This window comes from Amphiura filiformis, chromosome 9 (assembly GCF_039555335.1).
Source record: "Amphiura filiformis chromosome 9, Afil_fr2py, whole genome shotgun sequence".
NCBI lineage: Eukaryota > Metazoa > Echinodermata > Ophiuroidea > Amphilepidida > Amphiuridae > Amphiura > Amphiura filiformis.
In genome coordinates this window covers 43,468,399-43,494,404 of record NC_092636.1, presented here as the reverse complement: position 1 = coordinate 43,494,404, position 26,006 = coordinate 43,468,399, and the positions used below count along the sequence as shown (strand labels likewise).

General features: G+C 35.6%; 2 protein-coding genes across 2 annotated transcripts; both read left to right on the top strand.

The window, feature by feature from the left end:
* The first annotated feature begins 957 nt into the window (after nt 1-957).
* Nucleotides 958-12,742, top strand: LOC140161023 (alpha-N-acetylgalactosaminide alpha-2,6-sialyltransferase 1-like). Its single transcript, XM_072184402.1, has 7 exons — nt 958-1,012; nt 3,329-3,494; nt 4,908-5,088; nt 8,163-8,411; nt 9,053-9,136; nt 10,034-10,121; nt 12,289-12,742. Exons 2-7 carry the CDS (start codon nt 3,353-3,355, stop codon nt 12,463-12,465), a joined length of 921 nt encoding a protein of 306 aa, XP_072040503.1. The 5' UTR covers nt 958-1,012; nt 3,329-3,352; the 3' UTR covers nt 12,466-12,742.
* A 6,840-nt stretch (nt 12,743-19,582) lies between these two features.
* LOC140160089 (neuronal acetylcholine receptor subunit alpha-7-like) lies at nt 19,583-26,006 on the top strand. Its single transcript, XM_072183362.1, has 7 exons — nt 19,583-19,697; nt 20,100-20,251; nt 20,919-20,963; nt 22,552-22,664; nt 22,951-23,247; nt 24,142-24,377; nt 25,522-26,006. Exons 1-7 carry the CDS (start codon nt 19,640-19,642, stop codon nt 26,004-26,006), a joined length of 1,386 nt encoding a protein of 461 aa, XP_072039463.1. The 5' UTR covers nt 19,583-19,639.

Genomic DNA, 26,006 nt, shown 5'->3' with positions numbered 1-26,006 from the left:
TCTCAGAATTTGATAATTTTACGGCAAAAAACTTAACTAAAAAAAAAAAAAAATGAATTTGCCGTTTCAGCTGACATGGACGCGCTAAGAAAAACGAACGCACGCGTGGGCTTTGAGACATAACAGTTTTTTAGCCTAAAGAGACACCAAAACCAAATAAGAATAGTAATACAAAGTATGTAAAATGTATAAAATGTAATATTATGGTATTATGTTATCAAAAGAGCATTATGTTATGAGTGATAAACTATAAGTTAAAACAAAATCTATAATGATAGTTATCTGTTGCATATGTTTATAAAGCAAGCTACATCAGCTCAAATAGGAAACAGCTGTTACTGAATATTTGACTGTTTAATTATATATAGCAATAGCAAATTTAATGGCCCATTCTGCAATTTGCTCTTTCAGAAGATCGTAAAATCGTAAAAATAATCAAAATCCATAAGTCGTAGCCGTCTATTATAGAAAAAAGACATTCTATCCACTTTGACCCATTTTTTCTCAGGTATATTTATAGTCAATTGCCCAAAGGTTCACATGGCAATTTCGGCAAAATGAGTCATTGATAATAGTTTTGTAAAACGCTCATGATTTCCATTTCGTGGACGAATTTAATTTTAATAATATTGTCTAAATTGTCATATTTCAACAAAACAACAAGGTGTAGTGCAATAAAAGCACAACGACAACTCAAATACCAACTGAAATATAAACGCTCATGATTTCCATTTGGTGGACGAATTTAATTTGGATAATTTTGCCTAAATTGTCATATTTCAACAATGCAATATGCTATATCACGATTTTTTGACAAACATTTCAAAGACAATTTCCGAATATGTAAAAAAAGCTTACCGTTGACTATAAATAACGTGAGAAGATAATGGGTCACAGCTGGTTTCAGTTTTTACTGGGACACCATGTATTGCTTGTTATTTTTTATTATCGCAAGATAAAGCCGCCGAATTCGACATACGGAGTGGATAATCAACAACGTAATATAAGCAAGGTAAGCAGTACACACCGTACATAATCATAACACATTCAGGGCTGGTTATTCAGGGATTAGATGGTTATTAACATGTTTAATGCAATAGACATGATATACATGTATTGTGACCAAATATATAATTCTTGATCGTTTTGCGGCAAAGTTCATTATTCGAAGGATCGTAAAATCGTCAAAATCATCAAAATTCATAAGTCGAAGCCGTATATAAACGAAGTACAGTATAGATAAAAATTGACATAAAACTACATGTAGTATCTAGTGCCATTCTGCGCGGTTGTCCTAGAGACTGCCATTACACAGCACACTATTAAAGTATAAATCTGCTCTCCATCTGATAATGAATATTATTATTATGAGAGGCAAAGTTCATTATTCGAAGGATCGTAAAATTGCCAAAATCATCAAAATCCAAAAGTCGAAGCCGTGTACAAGCTGTATCAAAATAATTTGTACCCATTAGTTTTCATTTATATTGTCTGAGCCTGACACATCAAAATTCAACATAAGATCTACAACTACAAAATAGTTTGTATATTAATTGTAATACAAGTCATAAAGTACACATTCTCGACATTTCAAGAGTATCCACTTGTTTATTGGGAAGAGGCAGGCTTTTCAATAAACATCAAAATTGATGGATACCAATTATTTTGATACACCCTGTATTAAAGAAAAAGACATTTAACCCACTTTGACCCATTTTTTCTCAGGTTTAGTCAAAAGCTTTACATGGCAATTTCGGCAAAATGAGTCAAATCAAACTTGTCTATGATATCGATGTATCAATAAGTTAATTTTGGTCATGACTTACTCCACGTTCTTCTGCGACAGTGCATCATAGAGCAATTGTCACGATTGTGATTATTCTGGTAATGAAAGCTGTATTTCAGATTAGTTGATTATTTGTAACTAAAAACATCCATGCGACTGTTAGGGATAAAATCAAAACTCGACCGGTTGTTGAATGCTGGTTCTGTCCGGTTTCGTCCGATTTTTATTGTTCCAAATAATTGAAACCGGACGGAACTGGGTGGAACTGGCGGTCAACCGCCAGTAGAGTTTTGTTTTCATCCCTTAGTTGCCAATATTGCCACTTTGACTTTTGACCCATACACAATAGGTAAAACGGCCTGTGACCTTTTCTGCGACATAACTTCTTAACGATAGTTCGTACAGGCATTTCATTACATTACATCACATTAAATTTCTGGAATCCATGGGGCAAGACGCGTAATTTGATATTTGAAAGTGTTATTGGAATAAAAGTGAATTTTGCCCCCATGCGATCTTATGGGGTCTTTTTGAGGATCACGGTCTCAAAATATTGCTTGGTAGACAACAGATTCGAGTTCAGCATACCCAAATTAACAAAAATAAGCTGGTTGCCAACTTTTACGCAAACTTGCCGCTAGGAACGCGATTTTTTTGCAGAATAGAACCAGTCTAATTGAAATATCTTTTGTTGATTTAGAATGATTTTGTATAAACGAAGAAAAAAAAACCGCAGTGATTTATAGTGTGCTACGCACATGCACAACGCCTAGACGTTAATCCACAAGCCTCAGCACACTTTACAGGTTGTCGCTGACCACTACGGCCCCACATCATTCCATAAACCATTTAACAACAAATCAGGAACTTTGCTGCTACAAGAGCGCACACCCTAGACATTTCACAAATAACCATCACAACCAGGATCAGCTCCCCGAGTTTCGTACGGGTTACAACGAGACAATTAGCAGTATAGTTCCTTGTCCAGGGTAATTTCAAGCTAACTCAATTTTTCCACGAGAGCATACTAGGCTTCGCCAGGGTTCGAACCCGCAACCTCTCGCACCATAGTCGAACGCCTTAACGATTGAGCTAACTTGACCGCATAGATATACCATTGCTGTAAAGGGACATGACTAATATCCAGGGTATTGATACCGCCACTACAAACAACAGGATATCCTCTAAAAGGATATGGATCTGCTCTTCAGCTGTTTGTACCGGATATTATTATTGCTGGAGGCAAAGACCTTGATATAGATATAGTTCAGCAACAGTGTGTATTTAAATCGGCAAATTTGATGATAAAAGCCATTTTTACCCCCTTCATGTGTGCTACAAGTTTATATAGATTATGATCCAGAGAGGTACATTATTGCGGTACCATTATTTTTAGTTAGTAAATGGAAAGTTTCAAAAAGGGCTCAAATCGCAATTATCTTGCCCCATAATGTATATTCGCTACAACACTTCGCGTAATGATAACTTCATGATCAATTGCATCCAGATACATGTGTCATGAACTTACTCATTTTGTTTCAGCACTGCACCAGCGTAAGACACAAAATGGCCAGTAGCAAGGCGCTTAATGGAAAATATAATGCAAAGGTTCCCATATTACTATTACCTGAACATGTCACCAAATCTGAGTACAACCGTCTGAAGAATTATCGAGATATGATGGGATGGAAATATAGTAAATATGAATGTATGTGAAGTTTATAATTAACTTGCTCTCCTATTTAATTGTACAAAATAATGATCATATGTGATGCGATCAAGCAAAATCAGTCGGATCTCGAATTTTCAATTTCTTATAGGATAGTAAAAACATTTACAAATCTGACTTCTGCAGAAAACCCCTTTGAAATTGAACAACCAGTTCCAAAGATATGAGCAATTAAAGAGTTTCCAAAACAAGAGGAAACAAAAGGAAATATTTCCTTTGTATGGCTGTAGCTCAAAATCAATATTTCCGAGTTCCGACTGATTTTGCTTGATCGCATCACATATACTGCGCCAATAAAGTATCCTTACACCTTGGAAAAATAATCACAATTTCAAAACTGAACCATACTGGGGTAAATTTGTTTTTGTAATAGATGCACTATATAATCCTGCACATTATGACACCACATTGAATCCAATGTGACCTCAAGAAGCAAAGTTACAAGCAATTGAATAGACGAAGGTCCAGTTTTAAAAGTGACAAATTCGCCTATACGAGGCGCAACAAGATTCCAACAAGCGCAACAAAAGCTAACAAAGAGACTACACAGTTTCTTTAATGAAACTTTATTTAAAGCTGTATTTATTTCAGTTTTTACTTCTCTGTACTTTTCATAACTTACATTTTATTTGTCAGTTCTTTTGTTTCAGTTTTCTTTTGTTCCTTTTGTTTTAAATTAAGCACACACAAATTAGCCATTTACCACTCTCAAACCAAAATGTCTAGTCCGTGGATTTTTGAATAGGCCAGTGTGTCACTTTTAAAACTGGACCTTCGTCTAATCAAATGCTTGTAACTTTGCTTCTTGAAGTCAAATTGGATTCAATGGGGTGTCAAAATGTGCATCTATTAAAAAAAAAATTTAACCCAATATGGTTCACTTTTGAAATTGTGATTATTTTTCCAAGTGTAAGGATACTTTCTTGGCGCAGTATATTACTCTAACACTGCGTGACTGACATTACAATCTCTGAGTATACTAATGTGATATTTACTCCGCAAGACATACACGTGCGATACACTCTTTTCATGTTCATAGGAAGGACCCTGTGCGCAGAAAATAGGGACAAAATTTAGAATAACAAAGGAACAAGCTCCGAGATCCAGCATAAATTCCACAAAACGTGGAATTGTCTATTTGCATAACAAGGCATAACTTTTTTTTAAGCCAACGCCCTTTATATCAATTTTGTGTAGTTCTGGTTTCTCATGATGTTATAAAACGAAACTGACCAAAAAACACACATTTAGTTGCTGACTAACTTATATACTGCGATGCTGAATCAATCATATCAATACAACCATCCTGAATTAAAAAAAAAAACTAGCTATGTAGTCACCTTCCCCATTTGTTGTCAGTTTTCTTTGCTCATCTTCTTCATTTGTTTTCAGTTATTACAAGAACGATGGCTCTTCTGAATACTACCAGTAATCAATTCCTATTTGACGATTTACTAGCTAATAACAATGCTGCTAACGGAACTTGTAAACGCTGTGCGGTAGTAGGGAATGGAGGGATCCTGAACGGGTCGAAAATTGGCCTTGAAATTGATTCGCATGACTACGTGTTTAGGCAGGTATTTTTATAATCTTTTCGGCATAAGTGAAGAGTTCCCACACTCTCCTTTGAGAATAGAGGGATTGCGATAGCCCATACGACCTGCGCGGTCTGTGCGATTACACGGGCGTTTATACGTGCGTTCATTCTTGCGTTCATGTAGGCGTACAAATCGCAGTAATCACAGTAGAACCACTTTAATAAGACTGTTATTAAGAATACATTACACGACCATCATAACTTTATTTTCAAAATGATACTTTTTCGTTGGAAATTTTGGTGCGTTGTAAGAACCGCGTGATGGAGTACAACACTGTAAATGTCGCGTCCGCAGTGCGTTACAAGTAGTAGTTTGTATGAAAACCTAAAATAGTGAGAGACGAACACAAAGTAAAAACAAAAATCAAAATTATCTCGAAAACTAAACAATATGAATTTTGGTATGGTGTGACATAGAAATTGATACAGTAAAAAAATATTCGCATGCGTTAAAAATTCCAAAAATGTATGAAAAAAGGACAATTTCATCAAAAAAGCGCTAAAATACGACTAAATAAAACTGGTTGTGGAACAGTAACAGTGTAAGCCATTCGCTATACTAAGTGTAATGCTAGAATTAAACGAACCGTTTACAGTTTAAATTTTTTATTCAATCCAGCGCCTCTCTATGGCGTGCTACTCTAATTAAATAATCATGGCCAAGAAGGGTTCATTAAGAAAGAAATGTTTGTGAATTCACCACCGAAACATCCCCTTTTAATAATCAGTAGTTATCCAATCCAAACCAGGTGCCATTTGTCAAAATTTGTCATCGATCAATCTTGTTATCCTTTATTATGTAAATGACCAATGGGTGATAAAGCGTGCTGAAAATTGGAGATATTCAAAATGATACCTGATTTTTAATTAAAAATGGTATAGGTCTAAAAAGGGTGTAGCATCAACCTATGTTATCGGTCTACCAAATTGCAAAACCGTAAGATTCCATACTTTTATTCTCGAGATATTTGGAATTATGTAACAAAACCTCAATTTGGCTCGTTATTTTCTCCACTACTTTTCAGCATAAATCAGGCAGTGCTAATGTCATTACGTAGAAATGTCATTACGTAATCAAGTATTCAACCTCGCTAATTCAAACTTGTATTTATCATAAGTCAATGTCATGCTTGAGCGGAGTCCAGGTATAGTAGTTGCGGGAACTTCCTCTTATCAAATATGCAAATTGCAATATCCTTTTACAATCTCACACGCACTTCAAATTTCTCACTATTGCTTTATTATAAGACAAAATGGGTCATATTAATAGTCCAAATTTCCTTCATATTTTCAATATCCTTGATACAGAATCATCAATACTGGCTAAATAAGCGACCTCGCTTCGTCACATGTTGTCAACAAGGCTGTTGTCGACAGTATTGTCGACAAAGTATTGTCGACAAAGTAATTTTCTCGATTGTCAAACAATTGTCGACAAAAATATTAGAGATAAGCTTAAGATACACTTAACATCGCTATTATTTACCATTAAATAACTGCATCAGTCTTCTATTTCATTCGTAAGTGGTACAGATTATCTTTCCATTGAAATATCAGTTTTTCTGATGATGCGTATGGTATATGGTCATGTTTTTTATGTTGGGCACCAATTGCGTTGCATGTGTATTTGTCAAGCGAATCACATGTTTTTACAGGTTTGGTACTATAACTTCAAAAGTTTACATTAGAACCCAATTAAAGTATATATTCTGAGAGCATATACTCGGATGATTTCAGAAACGAAACAATGGGAGTCATTATACAGGGTGGCCCATAAAATATACAGGGTGTAACAAGCAAAATAAGGATGAAAATATTAATTCAGTTAGGGGTGTCACCCCCCGACGTACATCGATAATGTAAAAATTTGACAAATGTTTAAAATAGCTAACTTAATTGCCCACCCAGTCATATGGAACTTATGGCGGTCAAGTAATTCAAAATGTAGATACAGGGTTGTCAAAAATCTATCTATATTTATATAAATTTCTTCAAAACATACCTTATTTGGCACTGGAAATGCAAATTTTCATGATTGAGGTATGTAACTAGATGTAAAATAAGCACATCAATCCAGTTTTGAAAGTTAAAAAAGAATTCGACAAAGCGTTTTTGTAAAAATTGACTTTTTGGACCAAAATTGAGTGTGAGGGCGCTCTTTCAGATTTGTCGCAAACCTATGTTTTATTAGTTTTTAGTTTACTAAAGTAAAGAGGATCACAACCAAGGTCTGCTTAAGAAATTTGAGCCTTTTACCATGTTTTGTTTGCCCGTAGCACCCTTTTGAATGTTCCCTACATTAAATCTCTATTCAAATGCATAGAGGTCAATGAACTTTATTAGTGTAGCAACAAGTAATTAGTAAATTTTAATTGTCTAATTAACAAATACTGAGGCAATGAATGCTAAACATGATATAATTTAGCCAAAAGTACAAAAACAAGTAGAAATTAGAAATCCATCAATAATGTTTATTGAAGATCATGTGGTGGAGGATCACCATTGTACAGCATTGTGATCCTCCACCACATGATCCTCCATCACATGAGCCACCCCTGACTAATTAGCCTGAACGAGTTGCAGTAATTAGTACAAATGAAAATCATAAATTTTTGTTTCAGAAATTGAAAGGCCAATGTCTAAGGAACAAAATAGTACCAGACAAGCTCATAATAAACATCAAATAAATAAACAACATACATGTAAACATGTCTTGATGAGTAAGAATGCAATAGAGCCACCCTTTTTAGGTGCCCAGTATAAAAAACATGACCATATGGTAATTTTTTTTTGTCGGATTTGACGACTGTCGACAATGAAAATTCTACTCGACAACAGCCTTACAGGAGGGCGACTTTTGAATCCCAACACAAAACTTAAGTCAGTACCACAAGGTAGAAAGGATAGAAAAATAAATCACTTATGTGTATGGCAAAGCCACCTGGTGACTATATACATGTAGACTAACATGAATGAATGACCCTCGTATAAAAGGCTTACACAACGTAATTCAACTCAAAATATTCCCCTTTCATACACATACACCGCAGAACTAATGTGGCTATCACAGACGGACACGAAAAGGATGTAGGTAATAAGACTTCGTTTTATTGCTTCGGAATGGTAACTCTCTCCAATGCCATCACAGAAATGAAAATGAAAGGCTTCTCGGCGCCTCCGTGGAATCCAAAGATACGATACGTATTTTTTCCAGAGAATGATTGGGCGTATCGATACATTTATGCTGCATTGACAAATGGTGCCTTACCCAAGGGAAACAATGGAGAAACCGCTAAAAGGTAATCTAATAAACTGCCTGATTGGTGGTAAATGGGAGATCGAAAACAAAAATTGCTGTAAATCCAACAATATTGTTCTAAATTCACAAACTGTGTGCCAAAATTCTCCCTGAATTGCTGAGACTTAAAGCCATGAAGTGTGTGATTTGCTCCACAGCATTTTTCTTGTATTTTTACTTTTTACATGATTGTATTGCCCATTGGTGTAATAAAATACCACGTGAAAGGCTAAGGCTTTTGCTCTTATTACAGTAAAATTTAAGATTTTATAATATATCCGGAGTTTTATTTTATATCCGTCATAAGAATAAAACGCTCGAGTTTACGCATAAACGACATAAGCTAATCGTAGATCCATCCTTTGCGCTTAATTTAGTGATAAAAATTTTACCCCAGCACCTTACCCGAGGATAGGAACTGTCATTACAAATGACCATATAGGAGGGGTTGATGAGACCCACCATAGGTTTCTACAGTAAAATTGATGATTTTCATTTCATGCTTGTAAATTATTCGAATAGCTACTGACGTTTTACTTGATATATCATCATGAAGCGTTGTTAATATTCTCAACAGAATCTGTTAAGTAAAATTGTCTTTTTTTTTAAATATGGCAATTTTAAATTCTTTTCCATTCACAGAAAACCATTCGTATTTCCAAAACCTTTAGCTGCTGAGGAAATTAAAATTGTTCATCCAGACTTTTGCAGATATGTTGACAACAGGTCAGAACTATTTTCCACATATTTAAAAACCAATTTTTGAAAAGGCGCTTTGTCAAGGAATCTAAGAATAAACAAAGATTTGGTGTCATTTAATTTTTTTTTGAATTTCGAGCGCTTATTTTTGTCAATTGAGGGGCTCAATCTAAGAATAAACAAAATAGATTAGCATTTCTTTGCCATAAAATGTGTCAGATATATCCTTTTTGAGCTAAAAGCAAAGAAATTTTTACTACCAGCGCACATGTCTGCACCACTCATTCGGTCACGACCTTTGTTGTGTAATTTCGACGCAACGTGTGTTATTTTATGCGTTCGACTAATAATTCCATCAATTGAGGGGTTCTCGTTTATTCAAAATCTCAGATTTTGACAAAACTACAGACCTAGAGTCTTGATTTTGCAGGGTATATTGTTTAATATGCGTGTAAAATAAGCATGTTGTGAGGGTGTCCTCCTCAACAAATGTTATAATATGGCTTTAAGAACACGAAGAAGGCAGTGTGAGGGTGTGTGTGGGGGGGTGTGTGTGGAGGGGGGTGTAAGACTTTGATGTGAATTGCATATATATGGGATTGAGCACTTTTCATTCAAAAGATGTCTAACTTGAGATTTCTGACATCATTTCTCCGATAGACAGACTGACTGTGAATAGACTTTGGCTGTGTTGACACCATGGAATGTATATTCTTTCACATTCCTAAGAGATGGTAGTCCACCCGAAGCATTTCATCGTGTCGTCTGACGATTGCCTTTTATGAAACTCATAGTAACGTGGAAGGTCTGTTCTTTGAATTTTTATACGCTCTCCCTTTTGGGATTGAACACTTTATTCAAAAGATAACTTGAGTAAAATGTTGTTATATATCTAATGTGTCGTTAATATTGTTTCATCAACAGATGGTTAAATTCTAAAAAGTTACAAAACCAAGGCCGAGCAACGACTGGGGCAATCATGCTATTCCTTGCACTCCACACGTGTGATGAGGTAAAAAATTGCAATTTAAAGTTAAAAAAACATGTAACGTATAAATTTAATAGTTGTAATTTCCTGTGCTTAACACGTGAAAATGTTTATTCCAGTGTCTTCATTGTGTCTTTAAGCCTAGTATCAAATTAGGGCTATATACAAAACTAGTCTATAGGCCCATTATCAATCTATTGCTTTATAGACGAGAAGGACAGAAAACTGAATACGCAGCATACGTCCCTATACGATGCGCCTCGAGTGGTCGCTGGGTTGAGGCCAAAATACGCAGTGCATCATGGGAAAATGTCGACATCCAAAGCCCGCGTAATACGAATACGTTACAGGAACATACATCATTGTGGGCTTAAATGTCATTATAATGATGTTACATGCGAATGCACACTAAAAGAACAATTTACAATAATAGTAGATCCATTGCTAGCATCCACAGTCAGTCAGCCGATGAGATATCTTGGCAAGTTAATCTTTGAAGACTAAACAGACCATGCCATCAGACAATCTGTGAAAGACGAACTGACATGTATGCTGAAAACAACGGAAAAGAGCCAACTCTACAGTATCATGAAGATGTGGATTTACAACAACGCAATCATACCCAAACAGACATGGGAGTTCACCATCTACAACTTCCTAATGACGTTTTTGAATCTAGAGGATACCTGCACCAAACACTTGAAGAGATGGGCTGGAGTAGGCCGATGCACCACCAACAGGGCCCTGTAAAGTACATGCAAGTATCCAAGTACCATCTCAACAAACACTCTATAGATGGAAGCACTCAAGCTCTGTATAAAGACTGTCTCAGAAAGAAGGCAAAGCAAGTCACATGGAATGGAGTCAAGGAACTAGAGAAGAGAGAACGCAATCTAATACTAAATGAGATGTGCAGAGCACAAAATATAGAGCAGGCCGTGACTTTAGAAAGAACCAGAAGCTGATCAAAGACATGAAGCCGCAGGAACACAGGAAGTGCTTGGCTGGAATTGTTAAAGATGTGGATGAAGATGATATGCTTGTCTACCTATATGGTTGTGCTAAGCAGGGGCTGAAGTGGTACTCCACCATGCAAGTTGACACATTATGGAAGAAGCTGATGTATGTTTGGACACCGAGCTGTTGTCGTTCCATATTAATGCCATACATGACCAACTGCCAACCCCCCAAGAACCTAAGGTTATGCGGCAAGACCAATCTAGGATCCTGCCAGCTATGCCATCACAGCAACTGTACACTGTTCCATATTCTAAATGGCTGCAACTTCTCACTGCAAAGTGGGCGATACAACTAGAGTCATGAACAAACATAAAAAGCCACAGCAACTGATGTGATGACTTTCATCGATGAGGCTAATCATAGGAAACATGCCAGATAACATGGCTACTATCGCATGCCGCACTGCAGATGGTACAGCCTACAGGAACCCATCTTTACTTCTTCCAAAGAAGGAATTTACTAACATCCCACAAAAAGCCAACTACTGGAAAGTCCTAATGGATGAAGAACACAAACAAATAGAATTCCCTTCCCAAATAGCAGAGACAGCTATAATTGAACTCACTTGTCCAATGGAGGAAATCTTCTCCAATGCATATGCCAGGAAAAAGTGTAAATATCAAGACCTTGTAGCTGAGTGTGAGAATACGGGTTGGTACACCCACTACTTCCCAATTGAAGTAGGGCAAAGACTTTTACAATACCTCACTGAGCAAATGCCTTGCAGTTTTAGAAGTTACAAGTAGGGAGATAAAAATTATCATGGACACAACTTCCAAGACTGCACTAAGAGCTACCAATAACCTATTCCTCAATGACACTTTTCATAGCTCTAAACTAGTCCTTCCTGTTGCCTTACATCACCCCGGTAGACCGTTGCAACCTTGTGGCACTTATAAGCTGATTTTGTTTTGTAGCAAAGAGAAGAAACATAGTTCAAGGACCTTGAATAAATTCTTCCCTGCGTAATGGTAAAGCGGAGTATGGGGACACTACTTTGGACATTTTGTGATGTAATTAGTAACGGAAATCATCAAAGATATACTATTTTGTATCTTCTTTTCATCAAAATAAAAAGGAAGTCAAGCATCTTCTGTATTTGGAATAATTATGTAGCAGTGAAATCGTAAGTACATAATGACATATTCCACTTTTCTTCATACTTCCGCAGGTTAATGCATATGGGTTTATGGGTGATCCGAACAAGTTTACATTCCATTACTACGATCAAAAGTTTACCAAATCCACTGGCATAACTGATGCTTTTTACCACGACTGGAACAAAGAGAACGCTCTGTGGAAACTCCTCATTGATGAAGGCATATTTAACATGTATACTAGGGACTGATTAAGGCCTACCGATTAAAGAAGGCATAGTTCATAATGTGGTAGCGTCTGATTGATGACGGCATATTTCACGTGTCCGATGGTTTCAAATACTCCAATGTCACAGCCGGTATGGGACACTACGTGACACGAGAATTACGGGGCTGACGAAACTACAAGGCTGACAGCCCGTACAAAATAGACGATCAGCAGTTACATACAGATTGAAAAACGACATACTTACTGTGGGGTACTTTGTCGAACCCCAACGGTTTTAGAGGCTATGCAATAATTATGAACGAGGGCTGGTGGGTGGGTGGCGGGAATTTTCGGCCAACTGAAGGGGGGGGGGGCAATTGTTGGCAAGCCGAGGGGTGGGACGTACACATCCATGGGCTCCTTTTATATAATAGATCTTAAAGACAGTGACAAGGGGGGGGATTGTTGGCAGATCGTGAGGGGTAAAGCTATTTTTGGCAGGCCTAGATGAGGGGATCGAGGGCAAGCGAATTTGGCACGCTGTTTGGAAATTGTACCCCACGGGGGGGGGGGGGGGGGGCGGCTCATAATTATTGCACAGCCCCTTAGAATAACATAATTTTGTTTTGACACCAAATGTTTAGAATATTATTGTTTGTGAAGATTTCATGATTACATGTTAATCCAATGGCGACGTTAAACATGGCGAGCTCGTATCCGACCCATAGGCGTAGATCCGGGGAGATGGGGGCGGTAAATCCCAAAAAATATTTTGCCAGGGGGGATGGTCCATTCAATACCGCCCCCATGGTGACGCCTGTATGTGAGTTTCTAACCAAATCAACCTCTGCATATTTGGCCACTTTTGCACATATTTCACATTTTAACTGCAATATAGCAAAATTTGTTTGGTGCTTCGCGCGCATGTACCATAAACTTAATTGGTCGCCAAAAGGTGCTGGATTCACTATACTTCAAGAATTTCTTTCCAACCCCCCCCCCCCCCCCTCAATGTCAAAAAGAAATCGACACCACTGGTCCGACCCACCTGACTATGACCTGAGTATTATATAGCCTACATACATCCACCCACCCCAGGCCTTACATCCACACACACCCCTCCCCACCACCCCCCCACACACACCCACGCATAATGTTTTAAGGGTAGACGGGGTATTGTTGGTCGAAGCAACCTAAATATCGATTTTCATTATGTAGATCAATATATTATTGAAAATTAACACCTTGATGTTTTGCAAAAGTTCATTCTACAAATCGTATACTCTGCAAACTTGCTTAATTTATTGTTGTTAATTAGTTATGTACGTTTTACAAAAGTGTTGTTGTTTCAGCCCTCTTCACAACGTAACTCAAGAACCGCAGCACCTATAAAAGTATATCTGTGATATTTTAATTCTTCTACACGATCGCTATGAATTGAGCAATGCAATTTTTGCCAAAGCTCACTACCATTCGTAAGATGCTGTGAACTACCAAATCACAACAGTTTAAAATAATTAATAACCTTAATTCACTATAAAAATTGATAAAAATGTCCTTAACTTGTATTTGCCAATGTTGAAATCAAAATTTTAGTTTTCAATTATAATTGAAATGGCATATCAATTATACTATATCAATTATTGTTAGTGTGCTTTAAATCATTAACTGTTTTATACTCTGTGAAATGTCTTTATTTAATTCAAATACCAGATGGTGAATTTCCTTGTTATATAAATTCTACTGTGTCTTATAACTTTAACGGTCTTAACTGTTTAATTATGTTTTTCAAAAACATGCCTTTTATGTTGTATTTTGGCTAGTATTATGGAAATCTGAAATATTTTCTCATCTGAAATTTTTTCTCAAGTATTGTCGAGTTTTTGCTTGCAAATTATAATTATTATTTTTATATTTTGATAAAATTATTTCGTATTTAAATGTCTGTGTTGGCTATTTATGGATTGTTTTGCCCATTAAGTTCATGATTGTGTATATGCTTATATATTTATGTATCATATGTATTTAAACGTTTTGTTAAATTAATTTGGATATATTTTGACGTATATTTTAATGTGCCCCTGGGCAGGCCCGTCGCTAAGGGGTGTAGGGGGAGTGAGACACCTCCACCCAATTCTTAATTTTGTCGGCAAAATTAGGATTGTCGGCAAATATAAAAATAAATGTGCTGTTACGGTTGTTATGACCTTGAGCAATTGTTTGAATACAATATTGTTCATGTAATTGTTACTGTAGAGGAAACATTGTGACCCCCCCAAACACACACACACACACCCCACCCCTACAAACACTTTTTAGATTCGTGGGCGTCCTGGCTAAAAAAAAGGATCTACAATATTCTCAATTTTATTAGGAAAAAATATTTCCGTCGGCAACATATGCTGTGCCCTTCTACAACCCGATTGGTCTGCGACGCCCCTGCCCCTGGGCCTCATGGAAGATGAGAGGATACATTAAAACATCCTCTGAATGAATGACCCAGGCAAAAGAAGAAATAAAACAAGCTATGCTTTTATTACACGCCATTTTATAAAGTCCACATCGGGTGTGATAATATAGCAAAAACAACATTACTTCAACAACCATGATAACAAAATACTGAAGGAGTAAACAGATAATTATGATTTCAAGAAATAGTGGTACAAGCCGAAAGACTGAGGGAAGTAGGACATAAAATGAGGTCCACTACTGCTCAAAGTTAATATTATTATTATTATTATTATTATTATTATTATTATTATTATTATTATTATTATTATTATTATTATTATTATTATTATTATTATTATTATTATTATTATTATTATTATTATCTAGGTATATAAAAAGCCAAATTATACCTTTCTCAATCATTATGACATTGCGTATGACATAACACAGAGTAAGTTTGAAGTTTGATCCCCAGTACCATATAGGCCTATATAGTGGCATATTGATAGATTATGCTATAAGTATAATAATCTCACTTCTTGAAACAGGTTCATCAGGTTTGGCAAGGAAGATATATCGAATTAAAGGGATTTGTCAAAATTGAATAAACTTTTTGCACAAACTCCATTAGTCACTGCTGGCACCGCCCTAACCCACCTTAACTGGCAACCCAGTCGGGGTTTTACGGTATTAGTAATAAAACCTCAAAATAATGCAAAACATAAGTTTAAACCCTTCTTAAGGATTCTTAGTACTTCGGTAAAATGAAAAATAATTTTTTTTCTCATTATGCTGAGAACATCGATTTTCTGTGGCTTTCAAAGGAAAGGGGAAGTAAAAGTAGGCTTACAGTTATGATCAAAATTTAAGGCCAACTTATTGTAAAAAGAGGAACTGATATATTATATTGTAAATGTATACTATTGAGAAAAAACAAACCACACGCAACGCAATAACGATTTCCTGTGACTTTAATCAAAACACGTTTTAATGAAAAGGGGGAAAAGAGGGAAGTGTAAAGCAACTTATTGTAGAAAGTGGAACTGAAAAAATCAGACTGAAATATGATAAAACATATCATATGGGGGTGGTGGGGTTGATGCAAAAGAAACATCCCCACCTATTTCAGAGCCCCCTCTTGCCCATGAAATATGTACGTCAACCCCATAGAAAATAGTGAAAAACTCATGTTCTATGACAAAAATTAAGGTGATTTTTTAAAGGCAGCCTTCAGACGGATAAAGAAATTCAGCCCCCCCCTTTTTTGGCATCAGGCCCCCGTTACAAGTGTTTGTGAACGGTCCCTTATAAGCGCATAAACAAGCTATATGGATCGCTTGCATACAACAGTGCCAATAAAAACTTTGGAAAAGAACGTCGCATACGGTACTTGTCTCAGCAAATAGCAAAATGGCGTATTATTGGGTAATCTTCACATGAATGAACGCAATAAAAACTCTTCCAAATTAGAATATTGAAAAGTATAAAAAACATAGATCTAGAATTACGTGGCTCGTAATTATGGTGGCCCCCGCTACAAGGATATGTAAATAAAAGGTTTTAAAATACAAATAATATGCATAGAAGGTCATTAATATTAATGTGAAAATAACATCACACAAACTAAAAGTTAGAAGTTCATTAGTTATTTACTGTTAATTTGCACCATCTCCCGGCACATCCTAAATAATATTTAGCCGTTGCGGTTTATGCATATCCCTACAAGCCTAGTCTTGGCACTTCGTGAAGAAATATTCAATACTTGGATGTCAAGTCTGTATTAAATAAAGAAGAAGGCGCTCCAATCCCTGGGCTCCAGGCAAAACCTTGCTAAAAGGCTAAATAGGACAGCCAACAATCCGCACCATAATATTTTTAAAATAGAAACAATTTGGTATCTAGGAGGATCATTCAAACAGTTCTACCTCCATCCAGGCAGGCGAACACCACAACAAGAGCTACTTTAAGGTAAGGAAGCTCCATAACTTCTCTGACAAGGCAGGCTAAGCGGATGTTGATGTGAGGATTCTGACTAAGGAACTCGGTCAAGTGGTAACGCATCAAAAGAAATAAATCCCCCTCTGAAAATTGCGTCATAACATCGTAAAGTAAAACTTTGTACCAATAAAACTTATTTAGAAATAATTATATGATTGTTTACTAAGTGTTTTGTGAAAATGAAAGATGTCCCTGACTTCATGGCTGAATGAACCCAAATTGAAGACAAAAACTGCCATTTCCAAAAGTCACAAAGTAGGCCTATGTTTGTTAACTGCAAGGCGTATTGCAGGCGGCGGATGACATGATAGAGCCGGCAACTCGTGAAACCGCCCGGCCGTATGGCATTTTCCATATACTCAGTTAGTTTTGTGGGGTTCATTATCGAACCCCAACGGTTTTAGCTTGTATTTATATTATTTATCAACATAGGCCTATTTGTTTGTGATATTTCAAGCGTTTTAAAATTTCAAAATAATCCCATTCAATTACACGGTTGACGATGAAAATTTACTGAATTTAGGGACTGCACGTCATACACCACCTGGCGTATTGGGACAAGGAATGGAACTGGCCATCTTACAACTCAACTCTGCACCGAGAGGATTTGCATGGCTGAATGATCAAGAATCGACACACATTACAGTAAATATTCACTTGGTGAGCAATTTAAGCTCATTCAGCCCTGAAGTGATGACAATCTCTTATTTTCACACAGCACTTAGTAAACAGTCATATAATTATTTCAAAGTTAGTTTTATTGGTACAAAAAAACGAAACCTTACAATGTTATGACGACATGTTCAGAGGGGACTTATTCCTTTTGATGCGTTTAGATTAGGACTGCTCCTGCCCTGAAGAGGCATCCAAATCTGATATCCTTGTATAGGCTAACAGTACACTGCCTTTGTTCCAGGAAGAGAATAAATTCCTTGTAGCGGTTCCAAGGTTTGTGAGAGTATTCAGGAGTTACCAGCTTGAGGCGCATGTCCAGTGCTTGCCCTGCTAGACTGGCATTATTAATGTCTAACTCTAGATCTACCATGAAACCCTTCAACACCTGTTCCATCTTCATATCTGCCTCTACCAACCTCATACCCTTATTTATTTATTTATTTTGTTGAAACCCGATGCAGTATGAGTACCACAAAGGAGCTGACCTGCTGGTGTTTCCAGGGAGTACATCTCTGAATTAAACCCTTCTCTGAATTAAATCTTTAGTGGGATGCTACATAAGGGGGTATTTATTACATAATAATACATTATAATGATGTTTCCAACCTGGTTCAGGACACGAACACATATGTTGTTAGCACTTTGCAACCAGACAGAATAGCAGTATATTGTGTAATTCGTACAATGGGGATTCTGTGTGTAATTCATATGGCAAATTGCACATTTCGTTTTTTGGCAGGGGGCAAGGTTTTTTTTTCATGCAATATGCCCACATTTGGTACGTAGGTTTCTCAAATTACCACCCCTGAAGTGGGCGTAATAAAATTCCAAATAATGTGTTTTACCCCTATTATCCCCCTACCCTACACGTATGGCATGTACGTGACGATGGAGCTGGAGGTAGAACTTTTTGATGGACCATTGTATATACCATAGAGCGTTAAACTCCACAAACGCGTTTTACAAGGTCTGGAAATTTTCTATTTGCAAACGTGCAGTGACAATTTCCTCTTAAAATAGCCCTTGCATGTGGTATAGTTTTCAGAAGTATTTTTTTTTATCTGAGGACCAGAAAATCAAACATAGCTTGAAAAGACCCACCGGGAAATAATACTTTATAATAGGGTGCGATGCTTCCTTCTATGTATTCAGCAGGTTTAATTAGTGCTAATTAGCTGATTAAATACTTTTAAATAACTGTTTTTATCCAACAGAAAGAATACAATATCTTTTCGTTTGTCAATATTAGACTAATTACTTTCAACTCTGAGATGGGAAAAGGCGTGGACGAGCCTGTAATGTGCTCGTTGTTTAATTAATGAGATGAAAGTAAACAAAGTACAAAATTATTTAGTTGCTACAATTACTGAGATGAAATTGGTACTACATAATCATGGATTTTATTTTCAACTCAACATAAAAGGCAAAAAAGTATGTCATCAATTTGTTTCTATGGTACCGTGTCCTCACATCTGCCCTGCAAGTTCGTTATATTAATTGATCATAAACTTAATTAGCATCAATGGACAATCTTGTTTTTTTGGGTGTCAAATTCAAAAGAAAGAACTATAGCTTTCAAACAAGACCAATATAAAGGGTGCAAATATTCAACTTCATTTTGAGAATATCATTATCATTTCATTTTTTCAAGAAAAATGTCACGCCGCCACCCTTTTCAGGATCCCAATATATATCCCATAGATAGCACAAACTATACATTGTCTTATTCATTATCATCAAACGAGTAATTTGATATATCTCCTAAAAAGATCGAACAATTTTCATTTTTTAAGTAAACAAATATTGGTAGACATAGGTGTTGAACTCAACCATTTTGCAAAACCCCTTGCCCCTAGACTTATTATTACATTGGGCATTTCAGAATAACATTCGTATATTTCGGAGTTTCACGAATAAAAGCACTTACAGACAATATATTAGATGTCTACTGCCATCATCTGCTGCGTTGTAACCCATCGTTTACCATGAAGGAATGAAAAATATCTCCCTCATACGATTGTATTGCGTCCACACATAACCTAAAGTGATACAACAAGGTGTGTACATATCGGTAAGTGCTATTAAATCAAACAATGGATAACTGGCGAGGTCTTGGTTTGATGTCTTTGGTATTGTGGCATTTCGTACTTGGTAAGTGCACCACTGATTGCATAAAAAGAACATACTTAATTAAACTCTTCTATTTTCCCATTTTTATGTCTCATGACTGTATTGTACCACTTGTTGAACAGAATATTCAAGGGTAGATAAAACGTGTAATAATATTGTGCTTCCTTGCCAATTTTACAATTTTACCGTTCAACAACAATGCGCTTGCGTCGTCTGTGTAGTTTACTATACTCCTATTAAAATAAATCACCGGGTAAATCACGCAGATGCGCCAGAAAAATCGGCAATGTTTGACCGTTTCAAGTATTTTCAAGAACAAATATTTTTCAGCAAAAGAATAATAATGGATATTTTGTATTCATCGTAATAAATTTACCAATAGTTATCAGATACAATTGGTATATACCTTCTCTTTAAATAAAGCAACGGATGCCAGTCACAGAAGAGGAGACCATTATAATTTAACCACGGAGCTTTTGTCAAACTATGGTTCAACAATACCACGACCTGTAGTAAATTCCAGCACTCAAGTAGAAGTTGTTGTCCGTCTGGGTATTTATAGAATCATTGACTTGGTAAGCGAACTAAAACGTTAACACATACAACAAAGATGAAGTGAGGTTGGGACCGAGACTCTCTTGGGTTTTGCCCCTCTTCATGTTCCATCAGCCAAATTTAGTAACATGCAATTTGTTTGTCTCAAACCCCTTTGATCCACTACATAAATATGCAACGGCCGTGGCCATGCGCAAGAATCGGGTTTTTTTTATATTTAAGATTCAGACATGCGTCTTAATACGTAAAGCGGGACATATATACATATACACGGCGAAAAGCAAAAAATCAACTTGCCAGGGATTTTCATTCTTTATTAATTCATCAAGTGAGAAATATTAAGAAAGGAAATACAGATCCTACAAAATATTGATTTGTGAATTCGGTATAATAAAGAGAAAGTAAGCGATCTACCTGAAAATACCTAAAAATGTAGACAGTAAAAATATAATCAATATAATATCAGTATTATTTTTCAGGTGACTAATATCAATATTTTTGGCCCGAAACGCTACTTTACCAATTGCCGGACTCAGTAAATTGCACTTTTTAAAGCTGATTTTTAAGTGGAATTTTCTTTCAACAATTATGTAATTAATGAATAATAATTTCGTGTTATTAGAAATAAACTTCACAAGAAGAGAGGCATTTGCGTTAAAACATAATTTGCATGTATATTTTTTACAGAACGAATATATGCAAACGTTGACCATTAGTATGTATTTGGGAATGGTAAGTTGTGCGAATACAAAAACGATGTTCATGCTATGATGTTAAATAATTAATTAATTCATTCATTTATTCGTTCATTTATCCGTATAGTTTGTTTATTTATTTGTGTTAGTTTGATTACTATGATTGCTATGATTGTACTGTATTAAAGCCATAATAACCTATAAAAAGCGATGTCGGGTTTTGTTCTTTGCCATATTTGCCGAAGTACAGGCTGAGTCAAAAAGAAGTAAACTCATGTTTGAGGGGCTGTAACTAGAGATTTGTAAAGAATCTGCTAAAAATGAAAATATCATTGGAAAGAGAAAATTCTACACGTCTAAATAAAAAAAGAATTGTTGCAATTGCACACAGCAAAGTTATACTCATTTGAATACAACCACCCATTTTTGTAGCTGTACACGGCCGACTGATTTTCATATATTTCAATTTCGAATCAACAAAGTGCTAACAGGATTTATTGTTGAATTGACAACTTTGCTTTTAATTAATTAATTACAAACGGCGTCCTCAGGATGAAGTCCATGACGATACTGTATAGTTTGTAGGGATACCAATTCAAGTCTTTACGAACGAATGTTGGGTAAATGATTATGTCTTGAGCTGATCTTTGGATCTTGCTGTAACACATGTCTAACTCTAGCAATGTTCACTTGTGATCTAGTAATTCGTGGTCTGCCTGAAGCTTCCGGTGGTCTGTTCCTTACTGTCCCATGCACATTGAGCTTGTTCACATTCTTATATACTGCTCCCTAACATGGAATCCGATTAGCTGTGGGAGATTGGAGAGGAAAAAGACGCTGAACTTCAGTGGGACTCTTAGTTTCATGATACTTCGTCGACAGAAACATGCGCTCCAGTACGGTAAATTTTGGTGCCATGTTGACATTTGGTCCGTTTCATTATAATGTAGTGCAAGAGGTAAGATTCATATTGAAAAGAACCCTTTAACATTTAGGTATTGATCGAAACCACACCTGCCACGTAACTTTACTTGCATTTGAATATCGCGCCTTACCAAACAATATAATAGGTACTTGGGAAGTGAAACCGTGTGTAGCTACAAAAATGGGTGGTTGTATTCAAATGAGTAAAACTTTAGTTTGCTGTGAGCAATTGCAACAATTCTTTTTTAAAATTAGATGTGTATCATTTACTCTTTCAAATGATATTTTCATTTTTAGCAGATTTCTTACAGATCTCAAGTTACAGCCCCTCAAACATGAGTTTACTTCTTTTTGACGCAGCCTGTATATGTCATTACATCAGAAAGGGTTTCTGAGAAATGTAAGGTAATGAGGTAAAAAATACTTACCCTCTTTACTTGTGGAACTTTATAAGGGTTAATATCTAGACAAGGCATTGGTTCAAATTGCTCTGTTGCACTACAATCACAGCAAGTTAATTGATTCCAATTAAGTGTAAATTCGGACAAGTGTAAACATCACAAGTATAGCAAAACAGCACTACAACAAAGAAAAACAGATGCTGGAACGTTGATAATTAACAGCTTTCATGTGTTTTTTAAAACATCATGAGTTTTTCTAAATCTATACCAAACGAAACTCTACATTGTTTCTCTTTCAAGGTGTGGCACGACGAGTTTCTAACTTGGAACACAAGCAAATATCCCGATACTCCCTTGAACTTAGCTGTGCCAGCTTCGAAGATTTGGCGTCCGGATCTTCACTTATATGAGAAGTTAGTACTACTGCAAATATTTGAATAGTTTGATGAAGTTACGTTTTGTGCGATCACCATTTGCGCAGTATTTTGGTCAATTTTATAATATCGCCAATTTCAAAAATTCAAAATGATTTGATATCATCAGGACTCGTATTCAAAATGCAGATGTGTAAACTATGAAACTTAAGTAACCCCCTTGTTTAAAATGCTTAAATTAATCACTTCTAAAATTGCCGTGGCTTAAGCTCTGGTCTAACATTCTAAAAGTATGTTTATATTAATCTCGTGTTAATATTCACAGCGTTGATAGAAACTTTGTAAGTTTGAAAGACGTTGGTGTTTTCATTTACCCTACGGGCACCGTTGAGTGGGTTACTCCTAACGTACTGCAAACCTCTTGTGTTATTGATGCGCGACTCTTTCCATTTGATACTCAACGTTGCCATCTAAGATTTGGATCCTGGTATTATAACTTAAAGGAGATGAATATTGAAGCTTTACACACATTTAGAAGTTCCACATTTTTTGTTGAAAATGGAATCTGGGAATTGGAAGACGTTGTCATTCAACGCGAGGTTATTAATTATGATAATGTAGGGTAAGTGCAATAGCTACAGACACTTCAGAAAGGGCCATGAACGGAACGAAGCGTGCATTCAAAGCCAAAGTAAATGAATAAGTGATTAAAATCAACATACCCGGTTTAATATCATTACCAAATTATAATAATAATTCTTGAACACTTGAGAAATTTCCCGCTATCGTATTATATAGTTCTTAGCCGTGTGATATTACACGATTACAAGAAGAAGAAGAAGAAGAAAAAGAAGAAGAAGAAGAAGAAGAAGACGAAGAAGAAATCTGTATGCCGAATGTGACTTTTCCACAAAATCCATGTGACATAAGTTTAAAAAAGAAAAGTAATGTTAAGATGAAAAAATGAAAAATGCCACTTTAAAAATAAAATACATTTCAAAACCATTTTTAATGGTGACCATGGTGGCTTCTTAAATTCTCATTAGTTGACCATGGTGGCTTCTTAAATTCTCATTAGTTATACAGTCAAATCTGTACAGAGTAGCTTTGATATAGAAAAGTATTAGTTTAAAGAGAATTGTATTGATTTTATTAAATTATTTTGATTTTCATCAAATTTATTGAGATCGTATTTCTTGTAAATAAAATGTATGAGAGAAAAATCTTTAGAAATGTTTTTTTCTCAATAATATAAATTTTTTGAATTCTTGAATAAAAAACAACAGCATGAGATAGAATTCGCTCCCCAAAACGGAAAAAACAAGATATAAAACAATTGTGACGTTTGTATGTATTTGTATCAATAAAGACCTTTCCTGCAAAAGTCATGTCTGCCGTCATGTTCCGAGTTGTGTGGGAAAGTTCTTTCAACTTCTCTCTATGATTGCATGTATATATTGACTGATGAAAATAATATCGATTTTATTTTCCAAACTTTTTTATTAACCGGTTTTAGATTATACCCGGAGATTGTTTTCACCGTGGTTCTCAAACGCCGTACAGGGTTCTACATACTAACGTTAATCACTCCATGTATCATGTTGTCAGTTTTGAATTTGATGGCCTTTATTCTGCCGACTGCCTCTGGTGAAAAGGTATCTCTTGGCATCACCAACCTACTTGCTTTAGTGCTATTTCAACAGCTGATAGGAAACTTGGTTCCACCGTCATCGAACTATATTCCGATCATAAGTAAGCATTATTAATCGTCTTATTCCAGCATATTGACGAATAACGATAGCTATTTCATAACGTCTGCATCCACATCCCTGGGGACGGTATATACGGTATGGTATAGAGTAATTTTCGGTTCGTTCGTTCAATACAAATTAGTGGTTTAAAATGGCAAAAATGCAGTTGATGAAATTTCAAAGTTGGTAATTTTTTTTAAACCAAACCAATTTATTCCTCTCAAAATGTATATTTTGACCCATTTCCGTTACACAGTTCTAGAGAGAAGGTTAAATGTCAACATTTGCGTTCCACAATTGTACAAAAATTGAAAAATTCATAATTTTGATATGTAAATGGTCTCAGATTGCATTTGAAAAGAATAGTTTGCCATATATCAGGTTTGTTACATTGGTCTCAAAGATCAAAGTCCATTGAGAATGGTTGACCTTCACTTATTTTGTGTTGTTACCCATGTAACAAAACATCCATTACAATGCAACTTTTCTCATCATGCTCATAATTGGTTTATTTTTGTCAATATATCAATTTCAGACCAGTTAAAATCGGAGAATTTTTAAATTTGTAGACGCCTGTGGACCCCAAAATTTGATCTTCAACCTTTTCTTTTTGCCTATAACTCAAGAACTGAATCATTATGATGGGAGAAATACATTGGTATGTAATTTACCAGAGTTTACCAACTTTGAAATTTTATACCGGTATAACCGGCCATTTTGAATTCTTACACATTAGGCACTGTTTCGCTACTTTGATTTTACATGCTTTTATGAAATCACTGGTGATGAAATGGATTCTGTTGCAATAAGTGGTGGGTTAAAGCTGTTTTTCTTAATTTGACTGGACTAAATACATACGACCCAAAAATAAACGCCATTTCTTATATATTTATAAGTTTGTTTTATTGGTTAAAAAAATTCGTGGTATGGGATTAAACTGCTATTACAAATCATATTTAAGCCTCTAAATTTAGATCATATGATCATATTACTGTAAAAAATGAAAGCGTAATAATAATATAATATAATATAATATAATATAATATAATATAATATAATATAATATAATATAATATAATATAATATGATATGGTTTATTCAATATTGAACTAACAACAAATTTAATTTGTTCTATTTAACAAAAGGTTATTACTTCGCACCAATGATTTTGATTAGTTGCTTATCCATTGTCTCCGGTGTGTTTGTGGCAACGTTATACCATAAAGACAAAGCCAAACCAATTCCAAACTGTATTCGAAAATTATTCAAGCTTCAATCATCGGTAGATTCATCGGCTGAAGATCATCGCTTTCATCTGATAGCTTTAGATAGAATTAATAGCTCAGAACCAACCATAAGAAAAGCCAATGATCGTGAATCATCGAAGCGGAAAAATAGTTCTGTTTATGCCATTTCAGGTGGTAATGAGACACCACTTGATGAGTGCCTGGATGACTCTGTTAAAATGGTCTGTGAGAAAGAAGGCTTACAAGCTTATCATAAAGATAGTAATGACTGGCAAAAATTAGCCAATAATATCGACAACATATTGCTGGCAATAGCTTTTGTGTTAACTATCGGTGCTATTACAGTAACAATGACATTATTCTTTATGCATTCTAGTAACTAA